Source organism: Silurus meridionalis, chromosome 7 (assembly GCF_014805685.1).
Source record: "Silurus meridionalis isolate SWU-2019-XX chromosome 7, ASM1480568v1, whole genome shotgun sequence".
NCBI lineage: Eukaryota > Metazoa > Chordata > Actinopteri > Siluriformes > Siluridae > Silurus > Silurus meridionalis.
In genome coordinates, this window is record NC_060890.1 from 27,510,495 (window position 1) to 27,526,131 (window position 15,637).

Sequence of the window (15,637 nt, forward strand, 5' to 3'; positions counted from 1 at the left end):
CATTATGGTCTAAAAGCCACAAACAAAAAATTATTCCAGACCCCCTGCGTCTCTACTGAATTACTGCATCAGTAGAAAATTTCAGGTGTCCACCATAACTTCCATAACTAAGGAGCTTCTCTAGTAAATCTTTTGAGGAAGTGGAAGCTGCTCACGAGTCTCCAGGAGAACCACGTCAGGACAACCAAGTTCTTTATACACTGTAGAACAGTAAGGCTGAGAAAACTTACACTGAGATCAGTCAGAAAAAAACACAGATCTTTACTTTATCATTTTATTACATGCAGAAATGTTCAGTTTCATCTCTAACATTGTTTCTGCACAAGTACAAGAATCAGACTGATAGACAGATGGAGGGAGAGACAGACAGATAGAGGGAGAGACAGAGAGATGGAGGGAGAGACAGAAAGATGGAGGGAGAGACAGAGAGATGGAGGGAGAGACAGAGGTTATAACTGCAGTGTAATATTCAGTAATAAGTGGTGATACACAATGATGTTTCAACAGACTTTATTGTGATTGTTAGTTATACACACACACACACACACACACACACACACACACACACACACACACACAAATAAAATTATACATAGTTTATATAGGATTATTAAAGCATATAAAAGCATATAACACAATTCACTATGCAGGATACAAGTGGATATAAATGCAGTGTGTGTTTATACACACACACACACACACACACACACACACACACACACACACACTAATGCACTTTCTTTACACACCAGACTGGAGGAGGAGCATCTGTGTGTGTTGCTGTGTGTCAGTGTGTAGATATGTGTGTGTGGATATGTGTGAGGGTATGTGTGTGTGTTAGTGTGTGAGAGTGTGTGTGTGTGTGTTAGTGTGGTGATGCTGTGTGTGTCTGTGTGTGGTGATGTGTGCTGTCTCAATCACTTCCTCCACACAGCTTCAACAGCAGCTTCTTGTAATCACCAGATGTGTCACCCTGCAAACACACACACACACACACACACACACACACACACACACACAAATTAATAGCCCCCACACAGAAACAGTGTGTATGTACATGTGTGTGTGTGTGTGTGTGTGTGTGTACTCACTGAGATGTCGTTGTAAAGGGATTTGCCGTAGTTACGCAGATATTCCTGTCTGATGTCCAGCATGTCGACCTCAGAGCGACTCACCATGACACGGATCAGGGTTCGATCCTTAGTCCCCGCCCCCTACAGACACAGAAAGACAGATATACATGCAGACAGACAGATAGACAGAGAGAGACAGATAGACAGAGAGAGACAGATACACAGACAGAAACAGACAAAAAGACAGACAGATACACAGACAGATACACAGAGAGAGAGAGAGAGAGAAAGACAAAGACAGACAAATACACAAAAAGAGAAAAACAAAGACAGACAGACACACAGGCAGGCAAAAAGTCAGATAGACAGAAAATAGAAAATGTCTCAAACAGGTCATCTTCCTTTTCAAGCCAAATGGATTCGCTAAAACATCATCAAAGCACAAAAAGCTATCAATATACATGATTGGAGACGATGAGGACGTGGCTGGAGATGATCAGGACTTGGGTGGGAAGGATCAGGACTTGAATGTAGATGATCAGGGCTTGGGTGGAGATAATCAGGACTTGGATGGGGAGGATCAGGACTTGGATGGAGATAATCAGGACTTGGATGGAGATGATCAGGACTTGGGGGATCGGGACTTGGGTGGGGAGGATCAGGACTTGGATGGAAATGATCAGGACTTTGATGGAGATGATCAGGACTTGAATGGAGATGATAAGAACTTGGATAGGGATGTTTAAGACTTGGTGATGGTTTGGTTGTAACCTTCACTATTAGATAAGAGAGAGTTTGAGCAAAAATGGCCACGGAAATAATCTCTACCTTCATAGCCTTGTGGAGTCTCTCAGCAAAGAAGCCTGGAGTGTTCTTGATACACTTCACTAAAACACAACACACACACAGAAAATAAATAAAGACACCAGTGTAGTCTTGTCAGACACACACACACACACGCACGAACACACACGCATGCACACACATCATTTGAATTAGTAATCATTTTGATTTGAATATGCAAATGAGGAACACACCCACTGCCAGCATGCCATTCTCCAGGTCTCCGTGCATCTCACCACAGATACTCTTCTCAATGTCCTTCCCACACATCTGCTGGTACTCATGAAACACTACACACACACACACACACACACACACACACACACACACACACACACACACACACACACACACCCCAGTTATTTACACAAGCATTACAAGTAATGGGTATTATGGTGTAGTATTGTACATAATTGTGTAGTGTTGTACATGATTGTGTAGTGTAGTAGTGTGTACCCTGTCGCAGGTGTGGTTTACTGCGTGCACACAGGATGGCATTGAACTGAGACTCATCCGTCCCGAGTTTCTTCTCTCCTGCATTGTAGAGTGCCTACACACACACACACACACACACACACACACACACACACACACTTAAGACAGGGACTACCACAAAAAACGTCACCAGATCGACAGTTTATTCTCGGTATATAATCAGAGGTGTGTGTGCTGTGAACAAGGTGTTGCTATGGAAACGGTAATGAGTGAGGGCTTGAACGTAACGCTGCAGTCAGAGCTCCACCCTGAGGGTCTGGTCTCACCTGAGCATCCTGCTTGGCCACAGAAACATCCACGTTCTCCCTCTCATCACGGTTTCCCTACAGCACAGAGAGGAGCATACACGTTACCCATCATGCACCTCTGCGTTATCTGGATCAATGTAAATGAATCCTGGTGTAATTAGTGAACGAGTCTCACCTGGCTGAGGGAAACCAGCAGCCTGCGGAAGTGACCCGAGGTGTCATGGATGATGGCGTCCTCCAGAGTTTTACCGTATTCTGGAGAAAGCACACACAGTTTTGTCCTGGAGCTGTGAGGTTAAACTGGTGTGTGTGTGTGTGTGTGTGTGTGTGTGTGTGTGTGTGTGTGTGTGTGTGTGTGTTTGTTTACACTCACCAGCTTTATAAATACGGTTGATCTCCTGAATCTCAAAATTATTGCGAGATGACAGAATCTCAATAAGACATGGTTCATCAGTCCCTGCGCCCTGTACACACACACACACACACACACACACACACACACACACATTAAAGAAGTCCAGAATCCAATATGTAATGCTCCAACATTCTACACAGTTTTTCAATCTATACCATCACAACACCAACATCCAATCTGTAACAGTCTAAATCTCATCTCTACACTGATGTCCAATCTATAACAATCTAATATCCATCTCAACACTGATGTCCAATCTAGAGCAACTCTACTCTAAAGTCTAATCTTTAATGTCCTCTAAACTAAAAACAGAACACCATCACAACAGAAACTCCATTTTGTAACTTAAAGCTCATTGGCATAAATTCTGACGCAGATTTGCATGGCGTGGTTCGAGCGTTTGCATTTCACCAGGGCAGGTGGAAATCTCTAACACACACGCCCATAATAAATCACAGTCCAATCTCTCTCCTGGGAACTTCAATATAAAGACAGATATAAACTAACTACTAGATCAGACACACAGTATTGGGACGGAGCACTGCTGCACTCAGAGACACTCACCGATATGGCTTTGTGAAGCTCGTAGGCATCATACTCGCATGGGCTCTTCAACATGGCCAGCACCAGATCCTCGAAGTTCCCTGAGATCTCCGACTTTATATCATGGATCAGATCCTTAAGAGGAAAACACACAGATGCATGTTTATAGGAATATCTATAACCTATAATTTATGAACATCTATAACCATCTGCATAAAATTTTGGGATCAAAGCTCGGAATCAAACCCAGGATCCTGAAGTTGTGAGGAAGCAATGCTTCTAGATAATGCTCTATCAGAGTGTCCTGGCTTTCAGCTACATTTCGAGAAACAAATTCTACAATTTGGAATGCTGGAGTGGCTCCTAAATTGAGAAGAAGCTGCATGTGCAACTGATTATCTACAGCATGAGAGAAGCACATTCAGAGAACCGTGTGTAGATGTATACGCTAAGCTTTCAGGGGTCTCACAAGTTCCCCTCTCACCTTGCCATAAGTGGTCTTGTAAGCCTTGACCATTGGCACTCGCTGCTTATTGGAGCGATTTCCTAGTAGCTCGATGATGGCGTTCTCATCAGTGCCTATAAAACAACAACAACCAGTAAGTCAACAACCAAACACACACAAACAAACAAAAACAAACGAAACAGGAATTGGATCTATGCTCTGTGCACGGCGGAGTCTGAACTGGAGTTTAAATTTCTTTAAGGTTTGTTGGATTCTGTGGATGGTTGAAATTTCTAGCATTACAAATAGGTTCTAGATGGAAATCTTTCTGAAAGAAAAAACCTGCTACTGTAGAATCTTCTCCCCTGAGAAAGTGTTGATGGACGAGGAGATAATAAAAAAAGAACAGCTTCAATGTCTCACCGAAGCCCTTCATGGCTTTGCGGAGAACCTCGACATCTCGGAGAGGGTCAGCACCGGGGGCGTCCTTTATGGTGCCACGGAAGCCACGCTGTAAAATAAACAAGAGAACGTGATGATGGAGGGATGGGCAGAGGGGATTACATAGGATGTGTGTGAGATAACAGAGGTAAGAGATGTTTGAGAAAGCAGGATGACAAGGAAACAAGCAGAATAAAAGAGATACAATGACAGGAGTAACAGAGGGATGTAATTGAATGGCAGAAAGTAAGCAAACAACAGAATGGTGCAGGAACAAGACAACAATGACAACACAACAATGACAACACAACAATGACAACACAACGGTAGTTGTAGTTGCTCCAAAACACACTTGTTACCGAATGACTTCAGTCAACTACGTGTCTACACATCTCTGACTGATCCGAAGCCATTAGCTATGTTTTTAATCTTACGTTAATAGCAGGTGCTACAGGTGCTCCTGGTGCTACAGGTCCAGTGGGAGCTGCAGGTCCAGTGGGAGCTCCAGGTCCTCCAAATCCAGGATACGAGGGGTTTGGTCCGGGGGGGACTCCAGGGAAATTTGGCATGGGTTGTTGCCCTGGCGCCGGACCTCCAGGATACCCCTGTGGCATTCCACCTCCCGGCTGCACACAAAGCACACATTAATAAGATTTTCATAGTGCACATTATAAAGCTACATCATGTTAGATCACAATACTTACAGCTCCAAACCCAGGCTGACCTCCCCATCCGCCTGTAATGACAAAAAGTTCAACATTATCACCCCTAAAGGCTACTCAGGTCACATATCCAAATCAATCAATGATTTTCTGTGGCTTACCTTGGGGCATGCCAGGGTAGCCTCCGGACTGGTCTTGGGGAAATCCGGGGTACCCGGGGTAACCACCTCCCTGAGGGGTGTACCCTGGATACCCACCTGGCTGTTGTGGAGGGAATCCACCACCTGCTGGGTAACCCCCAGCCTGAGGAGGGTACCCAGGATACCCACCCTGCTGTTGGGGTGGGTAGCCACCACCCTGAGGTGGGTAACCAGGATATCCGGGGTAACTCATTATAACTCTCAAGCTCTGAGAAAAGGCAGAGAAATGTTGGAATTAGGTTGGGCACCATAATTTCCTCCCAAATGACTACCCAAAACTGCCCTTGCAATTTAAGAGTAATCACAAAGCCCTACCTACTTCTGCAACATAGATACAATTAATGCAAATGCTTGTTTGTTTTGGCTAAAAACTTTAACAAAGATACCATAAAACGTGCACAAGCAACAAGCTAGTGTAGTCTGATGATAAAGTGTCCCTGTGTGGTTGGACGCTGTTAGTATAAACAATGTCAGTGAGTGTGGCTTTATCATTTACTTTAACAGATAGCTAGTCAGATGTTTGCATGTACTTGAATAGTATTTAATAGCAGTGGATTTAACTTTTTGGTCTAGATGTTCAAGTTGTTGGAAATGTAACCTAGAAAGACTCCAGATAGAACTAGTACAACTAGAGTCAGGTCTTAGTTCTCATGTGAATAGAAACTGTAGTCTGGATTCTTGTTGGCCATCCTGGAGCAGCATTTTAGGTTATGCAGATATACGAAGACATGATTCATAATTGTCTAGATGTTTCCTCCAGCATCTTCTCAAGGTCCCTGACTTTAGATCTTCGATTTGTACTTTTATCTTGTACTAAACTGTGTTCATTTCTATAAGGGATCTCAGAATGTATCTCTTTTCCTAAGCAGTAGTTTTGATGGCTGCCTGCTGCCATGGAGTTTATTCTGGTGTACTGTTGTTCGTACACATTGAAGTGATACCTTTAGGAGTTTTGGAGATGCTCCAGAGTATAAACCAGACTTGTGAAAGGAGAAATGTGGTCATGTCTGATTTCTTTTGATAATGTCAAGGCACTGAGTTTGTAAGTACGTCTTAAACTACATCCACACGTACACCACTAAATGACCCCCAAGCACCCCCCCACACACACACACACACACACACACACACACACACACACACACACACACACACACCCCTGACATGTGTCAATGAGCTGATTTAGGTGTGTTAGGAAGACCAAAGTTCACACACACACACACACACACACACACACACACACACACACACACACACACACAGTGTGTCGATATTTCTTAATATTGTTCACACAAAGAGCTGGGTACTGGGCTGACTCATGTGTGTGTGTGTGTGTGTGTGTGTGTGTGTGTGTGTGTGTGTGTAAGCATGTAAACTCAATATAATTTGCAGCACTCAGTAAACACACCACAGCTCCATATATGTTAGCAGAACGAGAAACACACCTGGATCTGTACCTGTACCTCCACCCTGAACACACAACACGCTCATACAGGTGCAAGAACTCAGAGCGTTCTACAAATATAACTACTACAAGTGTTTCTATATACACGCAAGATGAACAAAGCAAGCTTTAACTTAAACACAGCGCTGGTGCTCCTGAAGATAGTGGTGGTGATGATTTACTTGCTTTGAACATCATTAATTCATCTCTCAATAAAGTGTGTAGAATAAAATGTAATTTACAGACGTCTTCTTCCAGAGGTTCAGGATTATAATCACCATTAACACCTTTTACCTTTTACACTCCAGCAGTAAACAGGTGAAAACATCACCAATGATGAAACTATAATGGACGTGTGGTGTTGAGCATGAAGATGGATCCCTTTTGAGTCTGGTTCCTCTCAAGGTTTTTATCTAATCTATTGTTCTGTAAAGCTGCTTTGGGACAACTGTTAACTGTTAAATGTCCACTGTTAAATGCTCTATACAAATATACTGAACTGATGTTATGTAGATGTGATGTAGGTGTGATATATTGTAGGTCTAGGTGTGATGTAGATGGGGTGTACATGTGATGTGGGTTTAGATGTGATGTATATGTGATGTAGGTGTAGATGTGATGTAGATGTGATGTAGGTGTCTATGTGGTGTAGGTGTAGATGTGATGTAGGTGTAGATGTGATGTATGTGTGATGTGATGTATATGTGATGTATATGTGGTGTAGGTGTAGATGTGATGTAGGTGTAGATGTGATGTAGATGTGATGTAGATGTGATGTGGGTGTGGATGTGATGTGGGTGTAGATGTGATGTATATGTGATGTGGGTGTAGATGTGATGTAGGTGTAGATGTGATGTATATGTGGTGTAGGTGTAAATGTGATGTGGGTGTAGATGTGGTGTAGGTGTGATGTGATGTATATGTGATGTAGGTGTAAATGTGATGTGGGTGTAGATGTGGTGTAGGTGTGATGTGATGTATATGTGGTGTGGGTGTAGATGTGATGTATATGTGATGTGGTGTAGATGTGATGTAGGTGTAGATGTGATGTATATGTGGTGTAGGTGTAAATGTGATGTGGTGTAGATGTGATGTGTGATGTAGATGTGATGTAGGTGTAAATGTGATGTGGGTGTAGATGTGGTGTAGGTGTGATGTGATGTATATGTGGTGTGGGTGTAGATGTGATGTAGGTGTAGATGTGATGTAGATGTGATGTAGGTGTAGATGTGATGTAGGTGTAGATGTGATGTATATGTGATGTAGGTGTATATGTTATGTAGGTGTAGATGTGATGTATGTGTGATGTAGATGGGGTGTACATGTGATGTGGGTGTAAATGTGATGTGGGTGTAGATGTGGTGTAGGTGTGATGTGATGTATGTGGTGTAGGTGTAGATGTGATGTAGGTGTAGATGTGATGTAGATGTGATGTAGTGTAGATGTGATGTATATGTGATGTAGGTGTATATGTTATGTAGGTGTAGATGTGATGTATGTGATGTGATGTATATGTGATGTAGTGTAGATGTGATGTATATGTGATGTATATGTGGTGTAGATGTGTAGATGTGATGTAGGTGTAGATGTGATGTAGGTGTAATGTAATGTATATGTGGTGTAGATGTGATGTATGTGTGATGTGATGTAGATGTGGTGTGGGTGTAGATGTGATGTAGGTGTGATGTGATGTAGATGTGGTGTGGTGTAGATGTAGATGTGATGTATATGTGATGTAGGTGTAGATGTGATGTATATGTGGTGTAGGTGTAGATGTGATGTATATGTGATGGGTGTAGATGTGTAGATGTGATGTGGTGTGGGTGTAGATGTGATGTATGTGTGATGTGATGTATATGTGATGTAGGTGTAGATGTGATGTTTATGTGGTGTAGGTGTAGATGTGATGTGGGTGTAGATGTGATGTAGGTGTGATGTGATGTAGATGTGGTGTAGGTGTAGATGTGATGTAGGTGTAGATGTGATGTGATGTATATGTGGTGTAGGTGTAGATGTGATGTGGGTGTAATGTAATGTATATGTGGTGTGGTGTAGATGTGATGTATGTGTGATGTGATGTGTAGATGTGATGTGTAGGTGTGATGTGATGTATATGTGGTGTGGGTGTAGATGTGATGTAGGTGTAGATGTGATGTAGATGTGATGTGGTGTAGATGTGATGTGATGTATGTGTGATGTGATGTATATGTGATGTAGGTGTAGATGTGATGTAGGATGTAGATGTGATGTATGTGATGTGATGTAGATGTGGTGTAGGTGTAGATGTGATGTAGGTGTAGATGTAATGTATATGTGGTGTGGTGTAGATGTGATGTGGGTGTGATGTAGATGTATATGTGGTGTGGGTGTAGATGTGATGTAGGTGTGATGTGATGATGTGATGTGATGATGTGATGTAGATGTGATGGATGTGATGTAGGTAGATGTGATGTATATGTGATGTAGATGTGGTGTGATGTGATGTAGATGTAGATGTATATGTGGTGTGGTGTAGATGTGATGTATGTGTGATGTGATGTATATGTGATGTAGGTGTAGATGTGATGTTTATGTGGTGTAGGTGTAGATGTGATGTGGGTGTAGATGTGATGTAGGTGATGTGATGTAGATGTGGTGTAGGTGTAGATGTGATGTAGGTGTAGATGTGATGTGATGTATATGTGGTGTAGGTGTAGATGTGATGTGGGTGTAATGTAATGTATATGTGGTGTGGGTGTAGATGTGATGTATGTGTGATGTGATGTATATGTGGTGTAGGTGTAGATGTGATGTGGGTGTAGGTGTGATGTGATGTAGATGTGGTGTGGGTGTAGATGTGATGTAGGTGTAGATGTGATGTAGGTGTGATGTGATGTAGATGTGGTGTGGGTGTAGATGTAGATGTGATGTATATGTGATGTGGGTGTAGATGTGATGTATATGTGGTGTAGGTGTAGATGTGATGTAGATGTGATGTGGGTGTAGATGTGATGTATATGTGGTGTAGGTGTAGATGTGATGTATATGTGGTGTAGGTGTAGATGTGATGTATATGTGGTGTAGGTGTAGATGTGATGTAGGTGTGATGTAGGTGTAGATGTGATGTGGTGTAGATGTGATGTGGGTGTGATGTAGGTGTAGATGTGATGTAGGTGTAGATGATGTATATGTGGTGTGATGTAGGTGTAGATGTGATGTAGGTAGATGTGATGTAGGTGCAAATGTGATGTAGATGTGATGTATATGTGATGTGGGTGGAGGTGTGATGTATATGTGGTGTAGGTGTAGATGTGATGTAGATATGATGTAGGTGTAGATGTGATGTAGGTGTAGATGTGATGTAGGTGTAGATGTTATGTATATGTGGTGTGGTGTAGATGTGATGTAGATGTGGTGTGGTGTAGATGTGATGTAGATGTGGTGTAGGTGTAGATGTGATGTAGGTGCAAATGTGATGTAGATGTGATGTATATGTGATGTGGGTGGAGGTGTGATGTATATGTGGTGTGGGTGTAGATGTGATGTATATGTAGTATGGATGTAGATGTGATGTAGATGTAGATGTGATGTATGTGGTATGGGTGTAGATGTGATGTAGATGTGATGTAGGTGTAGATGTAGATGTGGTGTGGGTGTAGATGTGATGGATGTGATGTAGATGTAGATGTAGATGTGATGTAGGTGTAGCTGTAATGTATATGTGATATGGGTGTAGATGTGATGTAGATGTGGTGTGGGTGTAGATGTGGTGTAGGTGTAGATGTGATATAGATGTGATGTAGATGTGATGTAGGTGTAGATGTGATTTAGGTGTGATGTAGGTAGATGTGATGTAGATGTGATGTAGGTGTAGATGTGATTTAGGTGTGATGTAGGTGTAGATGTGATGTAGATGTGGTGTGGGTGTAAATGTGATTTAGGTGTGATGTAGGTGTAGATGTGATGTAGATGTGGTGTAGGTGTAGATGTGATATAGATGTGATGTAGATGTGATGTAGGTGTAGATGTGATTTAGGTGTGACGAGGTGTAGATGTGATGTAGATGTGGTGTGGGTGTATATGTGATGTAGATGTGATGTAGATGTGATGATGTAGATGTGGTGTAGGTGTAGATGTGATGTGTATGTGGTATGGGTGTAGATGTGATGTAGGTGTAGCTGTAATGTATATGTGGTGTGGGTGTAGATGTGATGTAGATGGTGTGGGTGTAGATGTAGATGTGATGTATATGTGATGTGGGTGTAGATGTGATGTATATGTGGTGTAGGTGTAGATGTGATGTAGATGTGATGTGGGTGTAGATGTGATGTATATGTGGTGTAGGTGTAGATGTGATGTATATGTGGTGTAGGTGTAGATGTGATGTATATGTGGTGTAGGTGTAGATGTGATGTAGGTGTGATGTAGGTGTAGATGTGATGTGGGTGTAGATGTGATGTGGGTGTGATGTAGGTGTAGATGTGATGTAGGTAGATGTGATGTGGGTGTGATGTAGGTGTAGATGTGATGTAGGTGTAGATGTGATGTAGGTGCAAATGTGATGTAGATGTGATGTATATGTGATGTGGGTGGAGGTGTGATGTATATGTGGTGTAGGTGTAGATGTGATGTAGATATGATGTAGGTGTAGATGTGATGTAGGTGTAGATGTGATGTAGGTGTAGATGTTATGTATATGTGGTGTGGGTGTAGATGTGATGTAGATGTGGTGTGGGTGTAGATGTGATGTAGATGTGGTGTAGGTGTAGATGTGATGTAGGTGCAAATGTGATGTAGATGTGATGTATATGTGATGTGGGTGGAGGTGTGATGTATATGTGGTGTGGGTGTAGATGTGATGTATATGTAGTATGGATGTAGATGTGATGTAGGTGTAGATGTGATGTATGTGGTATGGGTGTAGATGTGATGTAGATGTGATGTAGGTAGATGTGATGTATGTGGTATGGGTGTAGATGTGATGGTGTAGATGTGATGTAGGTGTAGATGTGATGTAGGTGTAGCTGTAATGTATATGTGATATGGGTGTAGATGTGATGTAGATGTGGTGTGGGTGTAGATGTGGTGTAGGTGTAGATGTGATATAGATGTGATGTAGATGTGATGTAGTGTAGATGTGATGTAGGTGTGATGTAGGTGTAGATGTGATGTAGATGTGATGTAGGTGTAGATGTGATTTAGGTGTGATGTAGGTGTAGATGTGATGTAGATGTGGTGTGGGTGTAAATGTGATTTAGGTGTGATGTAGGTGTAGATGTGATGTAGATGTGGTGTAGGTGTAGATGTGATATAGATGTGATGTAGATGTGATGTAGGTGTAGATGTGATTTAGGTGTGACGAGGTGTAGATGTGATGTGGTGTAGATGTGATGTAGATGTGATATAGATGTGATGTAGATGTGATGTAGATGTAGATGTAGATGTAGATGTGATGTGTATGTGGTATGGGTGTAGATGTGATGGTGTAGATGTGATGTATATGTGGTGTGGGTGTAGATGTGATGTAGATGTGGTGTGGGTGTAGGTGTGATATAGATGTGATATAGATGTGATGTAGATATGTTGTAGATGTGATGTAGGTGTAGCTGTAATGTATATGTGGTGTGTAGATGTGATGTAGGTGTAGCTGTAATGTATATGTGGTGTGGGTGTAGATGTGATGTAGATGTGGTGTGGGTGTAGATGCGGTGTGGGTGTAGATGTGATATAGATGTGATGTAGATATGTTGTAGATGTGATGTAGGTGTAGCTGTAATGTATATGTGGTATGGGTGTAGATGTGATGTAGGTGTAGCTGTAATGTATATGTGGTGTGGTGTAGATGTGATGTAGATGTGGTGTGGGTGTAGATGCGTGTGGGTGTAGATGTAGATGTGATATAGATGTGATATAGATGTGATGTAGATATGTTGTAGATGTGATGTAGGTGTAGCTGTAATGTATATGTGGTGTGGTGTAGATGTGATGTAGGTGTAGCTGTAATGTATATGTGGTGTGGGTGTAGATGTGATGTAGATGTGGTGTGGGTGTAGATGCGGTGTGGGTGTAGATGTGATATAGATGTGATGTAGATATGTTGTAGATGTGATGTAGGTGTAGCTGTAATGTATATGTGTGGGTGTAGATGTGATGTAGGTAGCTGTAATGTATATGTGGTGTGGGTGTAGATGTGATGTAGATGTGGATGTAGATGTGGTGTGGGTGTAGATGTGATATAGATGTGATATAGATGTGATGTAGATATGTTGTAGATGTGATGTAGGTGTAGCTGTAATGTATATGTGGTGTGGGTGTAGATGTGATGTAGGTGTAGCTGTAATGTATATGTGGTGTGGGTGTAGATGTGATGTAGATGTGGTGTGGGTGTAGATGTGATATAGATGTGATGTAGATGTGATGTAGGTGTAGCTGTAATGTATATGTGGTGTGGGTGTAGATGTGATGTAGATGTGGAGTGGGTGTAGATGTGATATAGATGTGATGAAGATGTGATGTAGGTGTGGTGTGGGTGTAGATGTGGTGTGGGTGTAGATGTGATATAGATGTGATGTGGGTGTAGATGTGTTGTAGATGTTATGTGATGGTTGTGTGGCGTCATTACACCACACTTATCACATCCATTAGAATTTTTTCAGTTTGTAGTAAACCTTCTGAAGTGTGGTGAGATGTAAGATGGAGAAACACCATGTGGCCGGTTGCAGCACAGCAGTGTTGTAAGAAGAGCATGGGTTTGATTATTCTGTCTCTACAGCAAGTGTGTGTGAGTCCGTGTGTTTATTTCACGACTCCTGCACGAGTTTAACTTCCTGTTGATTTTGCGGTCAGAAAGCGTTCGAACAGACCAGAACAGACTCTTCTAACCTGATCAGCCGGTTCAGGAGGAAAAGCACGAGGAGAGGAGCACAGCAGCAAATCATCTCGTTTCTGATCAGTTTATTTTAAACACCAGAAGATTTTTATATACAATGAGTTCATTCACTACATGAGTTTCATCTAAACTTTAATTATTATTCTTAAAATGTAAACTGTATAATTATATTCTTATGAATCTACAAAATCTCTATCAGCCTGGGGATTTCAGCATCTAGAACATGACTGATGGGACACAGATCCAGACACACACACACACACACACACACACACACACACACACTATTAAATTCATCAGAAGATCCAGAAGTCCATTTTATTATGATTTATTACCTGCAAAATAAAAGGTTGCTGTTATGAATTTGTATCATGCAGGTGAGAAGGTCCAGGTAGACTCCTGACTTGGTCTAGAAAGGTTGTGTGTGTCTGGATCTGTGTCCCATCAGTCATGTTCTAGATGCTGAAATCCCCAGATCTTTCTGATCTTCAGATCTCCGGTCAAAGATAAAGCTCTGAAACTGCCAGACCTCCTCCACTCCTCCTCCTTCTTCTAAAAGAACCCATCCCTCCTGACCTTCACCAGGCACCACCGCATAACCATCACAGCGCGAGAAAAACAAGATATCTCATGAGAAAGTGTCTTCTCAGCCCTGCAGCTTCAGTGTCTCGCAGTTTGTGTGTGTGTGTGTGTGTGTGTGTGTGTGTGCGCGCGCGTGCGTGTGTGTGCGCGTGTGTGTGCGTGTGTGTGTGCGTGTGTGTGTGTGTGTGTGTGTGTGTGTGTAAAATGGCTGCCTTTAGTGCCTCAACTGTACAAACACTCTATTACATAACCCTGAGACAATTCCGGGAAATTTACACAAGCCTGGAACAAGAGAACACAATCAAACACACACACACACACACACACACACACACACACACACACATACATATACACACTCACACACATATACAAACTCACACAAACACACCACTCTCACTTCCCGGATTGAAGAAGCGCAGAAGTTTAAGAATCAGAGCTCAATGTGTGTGTGTGTGTGTGTGTGTGTGTGTGTGTGTGTGTGTGTTATTATCCTGGTATACACGCAGCGCGCATCAGTTACAATATAACATTATTATAATAACAACAGAAAACACGGAGACAGACTTACAGTGAGCGCAGTGAAGCCGAATCAGGAAGTGTGTGTGTGTGTGTGTGTGTGTGCGCGCCACTGATTTCCCTGCCTGCGCGCACCCGGGTGTGTCCGAGTGCGCTCATGACGTCACGACCTCGGTATTTTCCTTTCCCAAGCGCGTGTTTAGGAAACAAATTATTTTGGATTCAGTGAAAACGGAACCGGAAATGCTACATTTTACTTTTTACTTTTTTTATTTGCATTTTTAAACATTCATTCATAATTTTATACCGAAAGACATAAAAAAAGTGCTATATGCAAACATCACAGAGCACCCCAAGCAACACACACACACACACACACACACACACACACGTGCGGTGTTTAATAATAATGTACTGAAGCTTTTTAAATGGTTCTAAATGAGCTCTAAATGGAAAGGGGCGTGGCTTTAATTCCTGCGCTGCTGCAATGCACGGCGTGGTTTTAAATACCATATGTAAATTAGATCACGGGGAAGTGGGTGTGGCTTACAAATTGTCCACGTACTGTTGACATGATAGTAAATCGACTATTTTGATGAAGTAAACAATAACAAACGAGTTGTGATGATACTGTGATGATGATGATGATGATGATGATGTCTGGTCCTAAAGCGTTTCTGGTGACGCTGTTTTTAAAGCTGTCCCAATAAAATGACTAACATGTACTTATTAGGTTTATCTTATTCAGAACAGTTATGATTTTTATAGGAGCTAAAAATAAATGATAACATGGAATTACCGGACGCTTTAAATCAGTCGTGAGACGAGACGTTCCCCTGCAGTTGTGTGTCCAGGTGTG

At 42.1% G+C, this 15,637-nt stretch overlaps 1 protein-coding gene across 1 annotated transcript; it reads right to left on the reverse strand.

The window, feature by feature from the left end:
• Positions 1 to 493: 493 nt before the first annotated feature.
• Positions 494 to 14,889, reverse strand: LOC124388476 (annexin A4-like). The gene is made up of 15 exons (XM_046853136.1): positions 14,831 to 14,889; positions 5,327 to 5,573; positions 5,208 to 5,239; positions 4,938 to 5,129; positions 4,486 to 4,573; positions 4,102 to 4,196; positions 3,639 to 3,752; positions 3,033 to 3,123; positions 2,835 to 2,914; positions 2,678 to 2,734; positions 2,373 to 2,466; positions 2,111 to 2,206; positions 1,902 to 1,960; positions 1,092 to 1,214; positions 494 to 973 (listed from the first exon to the last, which is right to left on the reverse strand). The coding sequence occupies exons 2-15, from the start codon at positions 5,556 to 5,558 to the stop codon at positions 914 to 916; spliced, it is 1,413 nt and encodes a 470-aa protein (XP_046709092.1). The 5' UTR covers positions 5,559 to 5,573; positions 14,831 to 14,889; the 3' UTR covers positions 494 to 913.
• Between the last annotated feature and the right edge of the window lie 748 nt (positions 14,890 to 15,637).

Bases quoted from the DNA above. Each gene is read 5' to 3' on its own strand.
- LOC124388476 (XM_046853136.1), bottom strand. From the start codon at position 5,558: ATGAGTTACCCCGGATATCCTGGTTACCCACCTCAGGGTGGTGGCTAC. The intron at 4,197-4,485 runs GTGAGACATTGA...GTTGTTTTATAG, and splicing joins CAAAGCCATGAAGGGCTTCG to GCACTGATGAGAACGCCATC. The intron at 2,467-2,677 runs GTGAGACCAGAC...GTGTGTGTGTAG, and splicing joins TGGCCAAGCAGGATGCTCAG to GCACTCTACAATGCAGGAGA.